This window comes from Pyrus communis, chromosome 13 (genome assembly GCF_963583255.1).
Source record: "Pyrus communis chromosome 13, drPyrComm1.1, whole genome shotgun sequence".
Classification (NCBI taxonomy): Eukaryota; Viridiplantae; Streptophyta; class Magnoliopsida; order Rosales; family Rosaceae; genus Pyrus; species Pyrus communis.
The window spans coordinates 21,797,262-21,810,113 of record NC_084815.1 but is presented as its reverse complement, the minus strand read 5'-3'; the positions used below and the strand labels follow the sequence as shown (position 1 = coordinate 21,810,113).

Below are 12,852 nucleotides of genomic sequence, written 5' to 3'. Positions count from 1 at the left end.
TCTCTTCGATTCGCAACGACCACATTGTTGCTCCTTTCAAAGTTGTATGAAGTTGTATTTTCCTTAGAGGTACGTGATCTTCTAGATTCGCTTCTTCTCCTCCAGCAAGTCTATACTCTAAGGCTGGCAGTTCTGCCTCTAATTCTGCACCACTTTCCACAACGCCACCTCACTTACACAAATTAACTTCCTCATGAACTCTTCCTCTTGACGATTTACCTTTTCTCCAAGAAGATGCAACAGTTTTCCTATTCACGACCTTTGACTCTGACTGATCATCCCTAAAAGCCTCAATGACCTTATCCAACTTTTTCATATAAAGTAGTCACCAACCCTTTCAAGCACCATTTCTTCTAAACATCGCTTCACAACGTCTTTCAAACCGTCAGGCGAATCCTAGTTTAGATGGACGATCTAGGACCAGTCTCAAGGATGTTAGCGAATTGGATAATTTCATGGTGGCATCAGCTTACATTAGAGCTGCAAGCCCGTACCTTCAACCTAGTGAGGAAGATAACAGACTTGCCATACTTGGGATTTCATACTTGGTATTTGGTAAGTTTCATTAACTCGTCATCTTGCGTGTCTATTGCAGAGTATGTTCAATTTATTCCTTTCACTTTGTATTTTGCAGGCAAATTTGTGTAATGAGGTTGAATGGATGAATTATCAGCAGAACATCCGTAGGTTGGAAGCAACGCTGGCAAAATTGAAGGAGGAAATGGTGGCATACGAAGCTGAGTGCGAGCACTTTGCCAAGAGCTAAACTCTGCTAAAGTGGTCGCAGTGAATTGGGAGAAGAGAAGGTTATTCGTGAAAATAAGTCGCAACTTCAAGCCTCTGTAAGCTAGATCGCAAAGTTTTGGAAGAACTCTATGTAAAAGCTGTCGAAATTACAAAGATAAGATTTCTTGAAACGCCAGGTTGGGGAAACTAGAAAGATCTGTGAAGATTATGCTCGTGAGAAGATTTTAAACTTAAATGAGCACTTAAATCAATACGAGGATGTTGCCGGCTTCTTTTCAATCGAGCTTCAAGGGACCTCCTAAAGGAATACCGCCACGTTTAGCTGTTCTACCTCTTCGTTACCGCAGTGATAGTCTGCTGGCTCTATATGGATGTCGCTATGATTACTTTTCTGTTATGTTTTTTAGGTTTTTTTTTTTTTTTTTTTTTTTTTTTTTGTAATGGCTTTTGAACATTTTATATCTCACTACTTCTTGTTTTGGATTTCAGGCATGGCTTTAACTATGGTACCTCCACTGACCTTAATGTTTATTTTTCCTTTTGGAATGGATGTCTCTTATTAATTATTGGGTTTTCCAACATTTCTGTGGTTTTGCCCCATTCCGTATTTTGTTAAGGTAGCTTTGCTCTAAAATGACCAGTTGGCTAGTGACCCATTACCCTGCTTATCCGGAGTGAATAAACCAGATTGACTCCACATAGACAATTTGGATCCTCTACTTGGGAAATTTTCAGTTTGCGATAAAGTGGGGTGGTGTCTTTCTTGCCCTTAGACAGAGTAATATTTTGGTGCCTTTAGGCTATGTGATGACTCTCGCCCGCTAAGTGGAGAGACATTTCTCACCCTTAGGCGGAGTAATGTTGCCACGCCCTAAGAGGATGCAGTCACTCTCGCGCTTGGGCAGATCATTTATAACTTGTTACCCTTTTTGTAAAAATGCATGTGCCTAATAGTTGTGAGTCAACATTTCATTTTTAAAGGTAGACTTCGGCTTCTAGTGTTCTTGTCACGAGGTGGACTCCGAGCGAAATCGGACTGGACTCTAACTGCTATAAAGGTGTCTATCGAATAAATTCATCTTGTAGGGATTCGAAATTGCTTGTGCTCTCTTTGAACCTTGTCGAGCAAGCAGACAAATGCCACAAAGATATTCATGTGGTGGTTTAAGATGAATTCTACTTGCGCAATCAGGATTGGACCCAACCACCTTCACCTAGTGCTGGAGAAGTTCCCTTAAAAGATGCGGTCTGCGAAATACCTTTTAAGGAAAGCTTTCAGCAAGGCTTGGATCAAGTATGTGCGCTTTAGGAAATACATATGAATCATACACAATTATTTTTTACAAAACTTGACGTATTAGACAAGAAAGAATGGTATGTAAAACCTTGCGTACCCTCCATAGCTAGGTCGCGATTACAAAAACTCCCAAGTTGGCATTGAGAACGCACTGTTTTTATAGGTTGTCCCGGAGTGCATGCCTTGGTTAGCCTGGAGTAATGTTTTAGCTTGGAGATTCCAGCATTTCTGTATGGGTGATTCGTCGAGAGTGGCGAGGTTGTAAGTTTCTTTGCCTCACTCCGACAATTTGATAGGGTTTTCCTAGTTTGCACCTAGTTTTCCCTCTCTTGGAGTTGGGTGTTCTGAAACACTTCATGCAGCACCAGGTGTCGGACTTAAAATATTTGGGGTTTAACCCTCTTGTTGTAGTAGGACTTGACTTGTTGTTGGTACGTAACTAGGCGAATCTCGGCAATCTCTTTTCTTTTCTCTAGGAAGTGCAAGTTTTGTTGAATGATGTCGGCATTTTCCATCTCAGTCTACTCTGCAGTATGGAAAGTTAGAAGGGTTCTTTGAATGAGGATGAAGGCCTTGATTTCGAATGCTGGCGAGAAAATCGTATCACATATGGCTTTGCGCACCGTTGTTCTATGCCCGTAGAAGTCCGAGTATTTCATCTGGCCATGCACTTTTGCTTGCTTCGGGCATCTTCTTCAAACATTTGAGGATACTTTTTGTTCGATACCTAGGAGTCAAAATGAGGCGTCAAAAACCCATTATCGGAGATGATGGTGTGCAGGACATCGAATATGTAAATCTCTTCCACATAAAAGCTTTATGGCAGCTCTAGTGATTCGAGAGTGGCTCAGCCTTGATTCACTTGGTGAAATAGTCGGTTGCAACCACCAAACACTCTTTATTGCTCCTGCCTTGCTTGAAGGGTCCAACCAGATCGAGTCTACACTGTATAAATGGTCACGTACTCATAATCGGATTCAGCTCATCAGCTGGTTGGTGAGTTATCAAGGAGAATCTTTGATATTTGCCACATGTTTGAGCACAGTCCTAAGAGTCTTTGATGGCCAGTAATAACTAGTTGTGAAGGCTTTTTAGGCAAGTGTTAAGCCTGCGAAGTGACTACCACAAACTCCAGAGTGTATGCCCATTAGGATGCTCAGTCTTTGCACTAAAATAACACAAAGCAAGTGTGGTCGACCTTCCTGGATGCCCTTTGGACAATCTTCCTCGCCAGGCCCAATCATCTGGAAGGGTGCCATGTCGAATGTAGGCTAATATTTAGTCCATCCGGCTCTCACGCATGTCCACCATTACGACTTATTGTGAAGTTGGCCTCGTAATACTTGGAGCTTCAAAGTATTCAAAGAGCATGCTTTGGCGAAGCCGGTGGCCTACAGAGGATCCCAGGTTAACCACTGTGTCTACATGGCAGTTTTCACTTCACGGGAGCTGATGAATATCATACTTGGTGAACTTAGCCCATAACTATTTGGCCTTCTCTAGGTACATCACCATGATCGGATTTGTGAGCTATGTATTCACCCGTGACTTGGTTTACCATTAACAAAGAGTCGCAAAGATAACTATCTATTTTACCTGAAGCTTGAGGGTGGCCTTTAGTCCTGCTAGTAAAGCCTCGTACTCAACTTCATTGTTATTGGCACAGAAACTTCAGTGCTTGCTCTAGAACAAATCCATCTACGGTGAATAAAACTAGCCCAGCTCCGACGTCATTCGGGTTGGTAGACCCATGAACATATAAACGCTAATGCGCGTTGGCTTGAGAGGGCGTTGAGGCGGACTCTTCTGCAGTCTTGGATTCCGGAGTAAACTCAATAATGAAGCCTACGAGTGGTTGTCGTTTAATGGTGGTTTTAGATTTGTAGATCAACCCATGTTGTCCCAACTCAATAGCCTACTTGTTAACTATGGTGGAGCCGTCAGGACTGGTGGAGAATCGACTAGAGTAGGAATTCAGTCATTACCATGATCCGAAATGAATTAAAGTATGGCTTGACCTTCCTTGCCACCATGCTAAAATCAACTTTTTCTATCTTGGGATATCTTGTTTCTGGTTGGAGAAGAGCTTTCGAGACATAATGTATTGGCTTCTAGCCATCTGAATCTTTTCGGACTAAAGGCAATCTTTCGACGGCGGATGGCGAGCTCACCAAGGCGCATGTCAATGATCGAATCGGTCAGGTTCTCGAAGACAAAAGATGATCTTTCGGCGACGAATGAGATTCGTGTGTGGTCGTCTTAGTAGATGTTGGAATGGATGGTGTGTATGGAGCAGCCAGTTTGGCGATGGATTTTGGTGGATAAGGGAAAATAGAAGTTGCGGGTTTGCAACGAGGAGTGGTGGTTAGAGCAAGAATGGGAATCTTTAAGAGAAACCATTCTCAAAGCTTGGATCCTTACAACAAATTTCAAAATTTTTCATATGTGATTTAAGTTTTTGGGGAATTTGAATTGGGGTTTTGTATTAGAGGTACTATGGAGTAGAGAAGGAATTCATGGTGCAAGGAAGTGTAGAATTGGGAGGGAGGGAGAAAGAAGATTGAACATGTTTTCATATAAATTTTGTATGTTTTAGAAGAGATTTGAGTGTTGATCGGAGTCGAAATTTTTTGACCTTCTTCCTTGTTAGAATCCAGTTGTGATAGTGCAACCCACGGGAAGAAAGGAGGGAGAGTTTATTTTTTAATGAATTTTAATTGTTAAATAAAAAATTAATAATTTATGAATAATTAATTAATTTTTTATTCCAATTGGCGAAAGGGTGGGCCTCGCTTTTGCCCCTTCATCATTTAACAACCAAATTGACAAAAAAATTAATGGAGGTCTAACATTGCAACGAATTCATAAGTTAAGATACGACATTGCAATGTTTAAAATACGAGGTATGAGATTGTGGTTCAACCCATAGTTGAGGTAGTTTTGTGTAATATACCCTTGAAAATAACTAATAGATCTTAAGACTAGTGGAGATAATTGACATATGAAGGCTATTTTGTTCTTTTTCAGATTGCATAGAGAAACATGTATCGAATTCACAGGAACAACATACTACACAATCATGTAAATAAGATAGTTACAAGGAAAGGGCACGCTAGGATTTAACATTCTTACCAGGAAGGATCTCCTCGATGATAAATTCACAGTTCTAACGGCTGTGCCCATTGAAACCCTAAAAAGATACAAAAAATACAATACTAGATCAATGCAACAGCAAGGAGCTTTAAACCTGCACACATCTTTATTAGCATCTATAGTTACCTCCATCTGTATGCATATATACCATTAAAGCAGCTGTGTTCTCCCGAGTCCATACTTGGTTAACTGCTGCGTAAGTCCTGAAATTAAAAGGGGCAAACAGATATAATTCCTCCCTACAATCTAGATGGTTGCCAATAACGAAACCTTAATGTTCTAAAACAACTTAGATATTGATTAAAACCATAACATTCGGTAATCGAAATGAAATTACACAGGTTTAAAACCTCAATTACCTGCTCCCGACATCGGCTTTAGCAGTGTCACTTTCTGTATAAAGCTTAAAAACTTGGGACATTAACTGCTTAAAAAATGGGAAAACGACGTCAGAAATTAATAAACAAAGAATTGCGGTTCCGCACCACTTGCCCGATCGTACAAACTTGGGACTACAACAACTTGAAACCAGCAGAAGAACCAAGAATTCCGGTTCCGCACCACTTGCCCGATTCTGCCCTATGCCGCTTCGCAGATGTCAGAATTGCCTTCACCCAAAAGAAACACCAGAGAAAGATCAAAGATTGTTAACCAGGAATCGAAAATCTTAAGGGGTTTTATCTGACCTTAGCAGCCAACATTTTGCTTCGCTTTTCAACTGCCAGAGCGCTCTGTCGATGATCCAATTTCCAGAATGACCCAGAGAATTCCAGTCAATTCAAGCTAACATTCAATCCAGAAAAGGAACGCTAAATTTGTGAAAACTAAACCCTAATTTTTTCAAAAGAACTTCAATTTTGTACAAACGGTAAAATTCAAATTTCAAGACGCATCCCTGATTGAATCGATCCTTTGACTAAATTCGATTTATAAAGAATTAAATGGAAACGATAATTTCTTGCATAGATTCGTTGAAGGAAGCGTACCTTCCACGACGTCGTCTGGAGATATCTCTTGCTCTTCTCGAATTCTCATCTTCGGAGTTGAACAGTCGACCGTTGCAGAGGTATGTCTGTTTGATTCATCCTGTTATTTAAAGCGGCGGCCTTCAATTCTTTCGCTTTTTGAAATAAGGATCCGATTTTACGTTACTAACCCTTTCCTCATTTGTTTGGTCAACTGTTTTCTTCTTTACTTTCTTTTTCAATTTTGAAAACAAAAATAAAAACTTTTACATAATTTAAACTCACGTTAATAAAATTTTCATTGTCAACCACAAAACAAAATCACAGGCGATAAAATAAATTCACACAAACCAAATTTTATAGTTTTTTTCCAAAGTCTCACTCAAGAGTGATCATAACATCTTCTAATTTTGAAAAATACAGTATAACAATAAAAACTTCTTTCTCTAATCCACATTCATTTTTTCCCCTTCCATTTTTTTTCTTCTAACAAACGATATTATGTATACTAAAGGGAATGGGGTGGGCTAGTAATAATATTGTTCAAATTCGTTTTTAATACTAAGTGGCTGCCAAAGGCGAATTTGAACCAAATTATTTCTAACTCATTGTGAGGCTAAACCCACCACTTCCCCATTAGCGTAGATAATATCGATTGTTAAAATAAATACTACTAAATTGTAGTACTAAGTGACATTCCCATTTTAAAATTAAAATTATATTCACACATAAAGTTTGTGGCATATGCCGGTATGAAATAAACAAAACAAGAGTCTCAACTGTCACCCGAGCGAGTCAACAGAAAAAAGCGTAGGAGCAGAGAAGAAGAAGCAAGGACGATGAGGCCTGAGATTATGTTGTTCGGAGACTCAATCACCCAACAATCCTTCCGATCAGGTGGCTGGGGCGCCGCTCTAGCTGATTCTTACTCCCGCAAGGTCTCTCCCTCTTTCTAACTGTTAATGTAAATCAGGAAATGTTGGTAATTTTTTGTGATGGTGTTTGATAGGCCGATGTAAAAGTTCGTGGGTATGGCGGGTACAACACGAGATGGGCACTGTTCTTGCTGCAGCACCTCTTTCCCTTGGTAAATTCTTATGCTGCATCCTCTGCAATTGTTTACTGTATCGTCTTTAAAGGTAAAAGCTTTTCTGGTTTGTTGGCATTGGAGTGCGTTTATTGGGTTTTATTCGAATTACTTTTTTGGTAGTTAAATTGGGTTTTTGTTCGATTTCTCGCTCTATTGCTTCACATTTCTGATTGTGCGTTTGATTTCAGAAAGTCAATGTCTTTGTTTGCTAGTATTTGATAGTATTGCTGATAGATCAAGTTATCATGTTGAGATGTTAGATTAGATATGTGATCAGTATGCATATGACTCGTATGATATGAGGGAAATAAGTGTAGGTTTTGGAAGCGTATGCGAAAATCGTAGAAGTGATGGCCGCCATTATGTGACAAAAGGATAGGATTTGATTGATGCGGAAACGTTTATGGAAGTGACAGTATCCCACTTTGAATGTGCAGGATTCTAAGAAACCTCCTGCTGCTGCCACAATTTTCTTTGGGGCCAATGACGCGGCTGTTTTAGGCAGAACAGGCGAACGGCAACATGTTCCCGTTGAAGAGTACAAGGAGAATCTCAGAAAAATTGTTCTTCATCTCAAGGTTCAAATTTGTTTACCTTTCTTAATGAATATTTTAGTTTTGCCAATTCAGTCTTTATCCTCATTGTCTGATAGATGCTATTTTATGCATAATACCGACATTGTGGGTAATTTACTTTTGGAAGGACCGAAGGAGCTATTTATAACTACCAATGGTATAAGACTGATAACGGAACTTCTACAATTTCAAGCATCAGCTCGTTATCTTGCCTGTGAGTTGTATTCACATCATCGCTTGTCCAAGAAACCATAACTGCCGCCGTCTCTTTCTAAGTGTTCTGTCAATACCATAATCTCGAGTAGAATATGTCTTATAGTACTGAAGTTTAGGAAATGCTTAAGGCTAACCAATTGCTTGGACCTTGTTTTTGAATCACACGTAGAACTGCTAATTCATTGCATATGATCACATATTTCTTCCCGTGAATTCAGGGTCTTTGATTTCCAGAATGTGTTCATATATGATCTTGGGACTTTCTAAGGGGCAACTGTTTTCAGGTCAATTGTTTAACCTATTTCTCATCGAATATAGGAGTTTTGATTGCAGGAGTGTTCTCCCACCATTTTGATTGTGCTTATTACTCCACCACCTGTTGACGAGGATGGCCGTAATGAATTTGCACGGTATGATTTACTCTTCTCATTTCAGAACTTACTACACACATAATTGTCTTATTGTTGTTCTTCGCAATGTTCATGTGATTGGTTCCTAACATTTTGATTGTTTAATTGGGTTTCACAGATCTTTATATGGTAAGGATGCTAGTGGACTTCCAGAAAGGATGAATGAAGTGACAGGAGTTTATGCGAAGAAGTGCATTGAGCTGGCTGAGGACATGGGTCTACGCTCCATCAATCTTTGGTCCGCAATGCAGGAAACGGAGGGTTGGCAGAAGAAATTTCTAAGGTTTGCCATCTTATAAAGCTTCAACTTGTATAGTTTATGGAATAATTGAGCATTAAGTGGTTGTAACCAGATCTTCCCATGCAAAAGAAGCACTATTTACTGATTAATGTCTTAGATTCGGCCATGATAGTCAGATCAAGATCATCTAATACTTTTGTGATCATTAAATGGGGATCAAAGTTATACGACGATAGATATACTCTAAATTAGTCCTAGAAATACTTAATTTACATCTGATAAGTGTTTGACAGTGTGAGAGATTGAATAATCTGTCTTAATCCTTTTTTTTTCCGTCGCAGTGATGGGTTGCACCTAACACCAGAAGGCAATGCTGTTGTCCACCAAGAAGTCATCAAAGTTTTCAGCGAAGCATGGCTTTCTGCCGCGGAAATGCCTTATGATTTCCCTCACCACTCAGAAATTGATGGGAAGAACCCTGAGAAAGCTTTCCAGCAACGATGCATATAACATAAACTCTTCGATTGCTTCAAGTTTTACAATTTTTCACAAGCAAATGCTATATTAGCATTCACCCGAAACACATTGCTGCTTCTGAAGATGTGACATAGAGAAGTGCCATTATTCTTTTCGCTATTTGCTTGATTAGTATGTACAACAAAACTCTCTTTGGGAAACTTGAAATCTTTCCATATCTTGTTCATTCAAAATTGTAAGAGTGAATTCTTTTTCGTATTCGGAGATTGAGTTGCGGGTTGCTTGGCAATTTTTGTTGGTACAAGCGATATTGGGGAATCCGAACAGAGGCCCTTGGGTCAAGGTAAATGCTCTTAGGGAAATAGTTTCGAACTCCATTTTTCTTCCCTGCACTATGCTCTTTTGTTGTGAGCCCTCGATTCTCCTTTGATTTATTCAGTCCAAGGGGCTTAGAACAAAAGAGAAGAATGAGAAAGTGAAACGGGGGCGCAAAGTCATTTTCCGCACCCGTAAATGCAAACCAAACTCATTTCTGTGACATTCCTAATTTTTAACTTTAAATTTAATAAAAAACAGTCAACCAAAAGAGGCAATAAAATGCTTGGCGTTATGCAAACCATTACAATTAATATATTTGACAGCTTCTAAGAGTGAAGTCTTTCTTAACGACTTTTACCAAATTAACTTCATTAATTGGAGTAAAACCGATTTTTACTCTTAAATTTGTCCTAGTTGACTTTGACTTTCTTTGGCCATGAACCAAAAGATGACTCTCTTTTCTTTCTGCACACTCGTGTTAATTTTAGTCCGTTAATTCTCGTTTAATGTATTTAATCAAAGGGCCAAAAATAAAATGGGTCACTAAGATGAGAAAACTGGGGTGTCAAAATCATTTTCTGCTAAATAAACATCACATAACGCCATTACATACTTAAGAACTTGAGTTAATGGATTTAATTACAGTCGGGATAATATCCAACAAATTAAGGAGAAATTTATAGGAGTCAAATTTTGAGACCAACAAAGAAAACCCTAGTGGCAAAAGTATGTAAATTTAGCTCCCGCGACCAATCTTGACCGTTGAATGAAGCAAGATCAACGGTCACGATCTATATTTATAATAAATGCATTTCCTCCTTCACCTTTTAAGCAAGCAAGAGTACAATGGGGACAGCTCCCAAAACAGAAGCTACCCCATTTTCCCACCACTAAACTCTAGCATATTTTGCTTAGAGCATCTTTAATGGAGCTCAACAATCTCAGGGAAAACCTCGTCTCTCAAATTTACGTTCCGTTGCTCGCACCGGAGAATTATGTCAAACCTTGTACCACAAAAGACGAGTTGCTTTTTGAAGGGTCTTCGTCTTCAAAAGGAAACTACAATTACCTTCAAGATTTTCACCACCTTGATCATCAATTTCAGCTCAATGTCTTCTCGTCAAACCCTATGTTTGGGACCCACTCCCCATGTTTTGATCCGTACAACGACACATCCTACCCGTACGATCAAAATTCATCACATCAAGATGTGAACTTTTACGAATGTAAGCCTCTAAATGTTGCAGAAAACAATGGGGCCCATGGCCAAGTTTTGGACAACTTCCAAGGTGGGTCCTACTTGAAATTCTCAACTCATCCCAGATCATCAAATCCGTTAGATCATGTGGTGGGAACTTTATCTCATATGACTGCCACTAATTTCCTGCCGTTGGATTGCTCTCAAGATATTAAACCCGTGAACTTTTTGGTGCCGGATGAGGTCTCCTGCATAAACAATGCAGACCAAAATGCGTACTACAGAAAATTTGGGATGAATGGTAGAAGCAGAGTTACCGGAGTAACAAGAGGGTCAACGGTGAAAGGTCGAAAGAAGTCAAATGTGGTCAAGGGTCAATGGACAATTGAGGAAGATAGGTAAAAACTGATTAAAACTTTAATTGCATTTTTGGGTAGCTTAAGATCTCTAATTAATGTGAAATTTGTGTTAATACAGGCTCTTAATTCAACTTGTTGAGCAATTTGGAGTGAGGAAATGGTCTCACATTGCTCAGATGTTGCCTGGGAGAATTGGGAAGCAATGTAGGGAGAGATGGCATAACCACCTAAGGCCTGACATCAAGGTATTCGATAATCGACTGACTTATACTTGTTTAGCATTGTTTTTAGAAGAGCGAAAAGCGCTTTATAACAACCAAAAGTACTTTAGATTATGTTTGCTTGAAAATTTTATGGGTCATAGGATTGGGAAGTACCTGTCACGGAATTACTTCCCAAGTGCATCTTCATGAAGTATTTGAATTTTGAATAAAAGCGCTTACAAGTGTTTTATAAATAAGCAATCCCAAACATGAATGATCATTATAGAACTACACATGCTAATTACATGAAAATTGTTTTTAGGTTGCAATACACTTGGCGAGTAATGCTACATGAATCACAAGTACATTCATGTCTAGTTGCGTACCGCGAAATTACTAATAGTTAGTGGTGTAGTAACGCGTGGTACAAATCTAATAAAAGAAAGTGATGCAGATGGTTTTGTTTTGTTTTATTAATGTCAACTTTATTCGTTTTGCAGAAGGACACATGGAGTGAGGAGGAGGACAAGATACTGATACAAGCTCATGCAGAAATAGGAAACAAGTGGGCAGAAATTGCAAAGAGATTGCCCGGAAGGACCGAAAACTCCATCAAAAACCACTGGAACGCAACGAAAAGACGACAATATTCCAAGCGAAAATGTCGATCAAAGTGCGCTAGAAGCTCCGTTCTGCAGGAATACATCAAGAGCTTAAACCTAGACTCGGCAAGCAACAGCACAGGGCGGCAGCGAAAGAACAGTTCAGCTAACAACAACGGTGTCAGCACCAGCACCAAAGCAGCTGCAGCTGCTCATCAGCCACAAACCAACCTGGAGTTTTCATCCGCAAATGATCAGTTGGTTCCGAGCTACAACGATTTCAATGAGGACCCCAATTTTTGTTTCGACGAGAACATCTTCGAGGAAGGGTGTAGCATCGACTCTCTGCTCGATGACATCCCTTGCGCTCCCGATGTTGGTGAGAAGAACAGTAACTTTGATGGTAAAAATCAGATTGACTACGGTAATGTTGACAAGGGTAATTTTGATGAGAAGGATTTTGATGTCGAGATGCAAGTGGATTGGGAGAGTAATGAAGTGAAGAAGGAGATGGATTTGGTGGAAATGATATCTCAAGTGAACTAATTAAGCTAAAGTTTCATAGAGTTGAAGAAAGAGAGAGGGAGGCAATCATCTTTGAAGTCGATCGAGTTTTGGTTATCTGTGTAGAATTTTGAATGTAACGAGGAGTATATTTCCGTTTTTTTTCTCATCGTATGATCATCACATGATGAGAGATAGAGAGAAAGAGGAGTAGCGGGATTACACGGTTTTATTACAATAACATAATACAGAGGTTAATATATGGTTTATGCATGGAGGTGAAGAAAAGTATACTTTTAATAATGATTAATGAATATGTACTAAAAAAAATAAAAATAATGATTAATGAATAAGGGATACGTGATTTTATTCATAATATATATACGTACTCTTGCTGATAGCTTTTGCATGTGTATTATGGTTTTGAGTGTATCACGTACGTGTTCTTGCAGTTGTAATAATGTTTTCAATTATTAATTAAGTAGGGTTTTAAAGTG

The 12,852-nt window shown here is 39.2% G+C and overlaps 2 protein-coding genes and 1 long non-coding RNA gene across 4 annotated transcripts; 2 read left to right on the top strand and 1 right to left on the bottom strand.

The window, feature by feature from the left end:
• Positions 1 to 4,877: 4,877 nt before the first annotated feature.
• LOC137712463 (uncharacterized) lies at positions 4,878 to 6,293 on the bottom strand. The gene is made up of 5 exons (XR_011065222.1): positions 6,184 to 6,293; positions 5,884 to 5,928; positions 5,557 to 5,805; positions 5,346 to 5,400; positions 4,878 to 5,234 (listed from the first exon to the last, which is right to left on the bottom strand). It is a non-coding gene; the product is annotated as an uncharacterized lncRNA (long non-coding RNA).
• A 636-nt stretch (positions 6,294 to 6,929) lies between these two features.
• On the top strand, positions 6,930 to 9,431 carry LOC137713658 (GDSL esterase/lipase At5g62930-like). Of its 2 annotated transcripts, XM_068452986.1 has the most exons (6): positions 6,930 to 7,100; positions 7,172 to 7,249; positions 7,690 to 7,830; positions 8,377 to 8,453; positions 8,572 to 8,736; positions 9,036 to 9,431. In XM_068452986.1, exons 1-6 carry the CDS (start codon positions 7,002 to 7,004, stop codon positions 9,202 to 9,204), a joined length of 729 nt encoding a protein of 242 aa, XP_068309087.1. In that variant the 5' UTR covers positions 6,930 to 7,001; the 3' UTR covers positions 9,205 to 9,431. The 2 variants fall into 2 exon arrangements, with proteins under 2 accessions (XP_068309087.1, XP_068309086.1); XM_068452985.1 differs by lacking the exon at positions 6,930 to 7,100 and having other exon boundaries at positions 7,166 to 7,301.
• A 983-nt stretch (positions 9,432 to 10,414) lies between these two features.
• On the top strand, positions 10,415 to 12,397 carry LOC137712459 (transcription factor MYB98-like). The gene is made up of 3 exons (XM_068451528.1): positions 10,415 to 11,085; positions 11,165 to 11,291; positions 11,750 to 12,397. The coding sequence occupies exons 1-3, from the start codon at positions 10,415 to 10,417 to the stop codon at positions 12,395 to 12,397; spliced, it is 1,446 nt and encodes a 481-aa protein (XP_068307629.1).
• Positions 12,398 to 12,852: the final 455 nt, after the last annotated feature.

Bases quoted from the DNA above. Each gene is read 5' to 3' on its own strand.
- LOC137712459 (XM_068451528.1), top strand. From the start codon at position 10,415: ATGGAGCTCAACAATCTCAGGGAAAACCTCGTCTCTCAAATTTACGTT. The intron at 11,086-11,164 runs GTAAAAACTGAT...GTGTTAATACAG, and splicing joins TGGACAATTGAGGAAGATAG to GCTCTTAATTCAACTTGTTG. The intron at 11,292-11,749 runs GTATTCGATAAT...TTCGTTTTGCAG, and splicing joins ACCTAAGGCCTGACATCAAG to AAGGACACATGGAGTGAGGA.
- LOC137713658 (XM_068452986.1), top strand. From the start codon at position 7,002: ATGAGGCCTGAGATTATGTTGTTCGGAGACTCAATCACCCAACAATCC. The intron at 7,831-8,376 runs GTTCAAATTTGT...TTTTGATTGCAG, and splicing joins AAATTGTTCTTCATCTCAAG to GAGTGTTCTCCCACCATTTT. The intron at 8,454-8,571 runs GTATGATTTACT...TGGGTTTCACAG, and splicing joins GGCCGTAATGAATTTGCACG to ATCTTTATATGGTAAGGATG.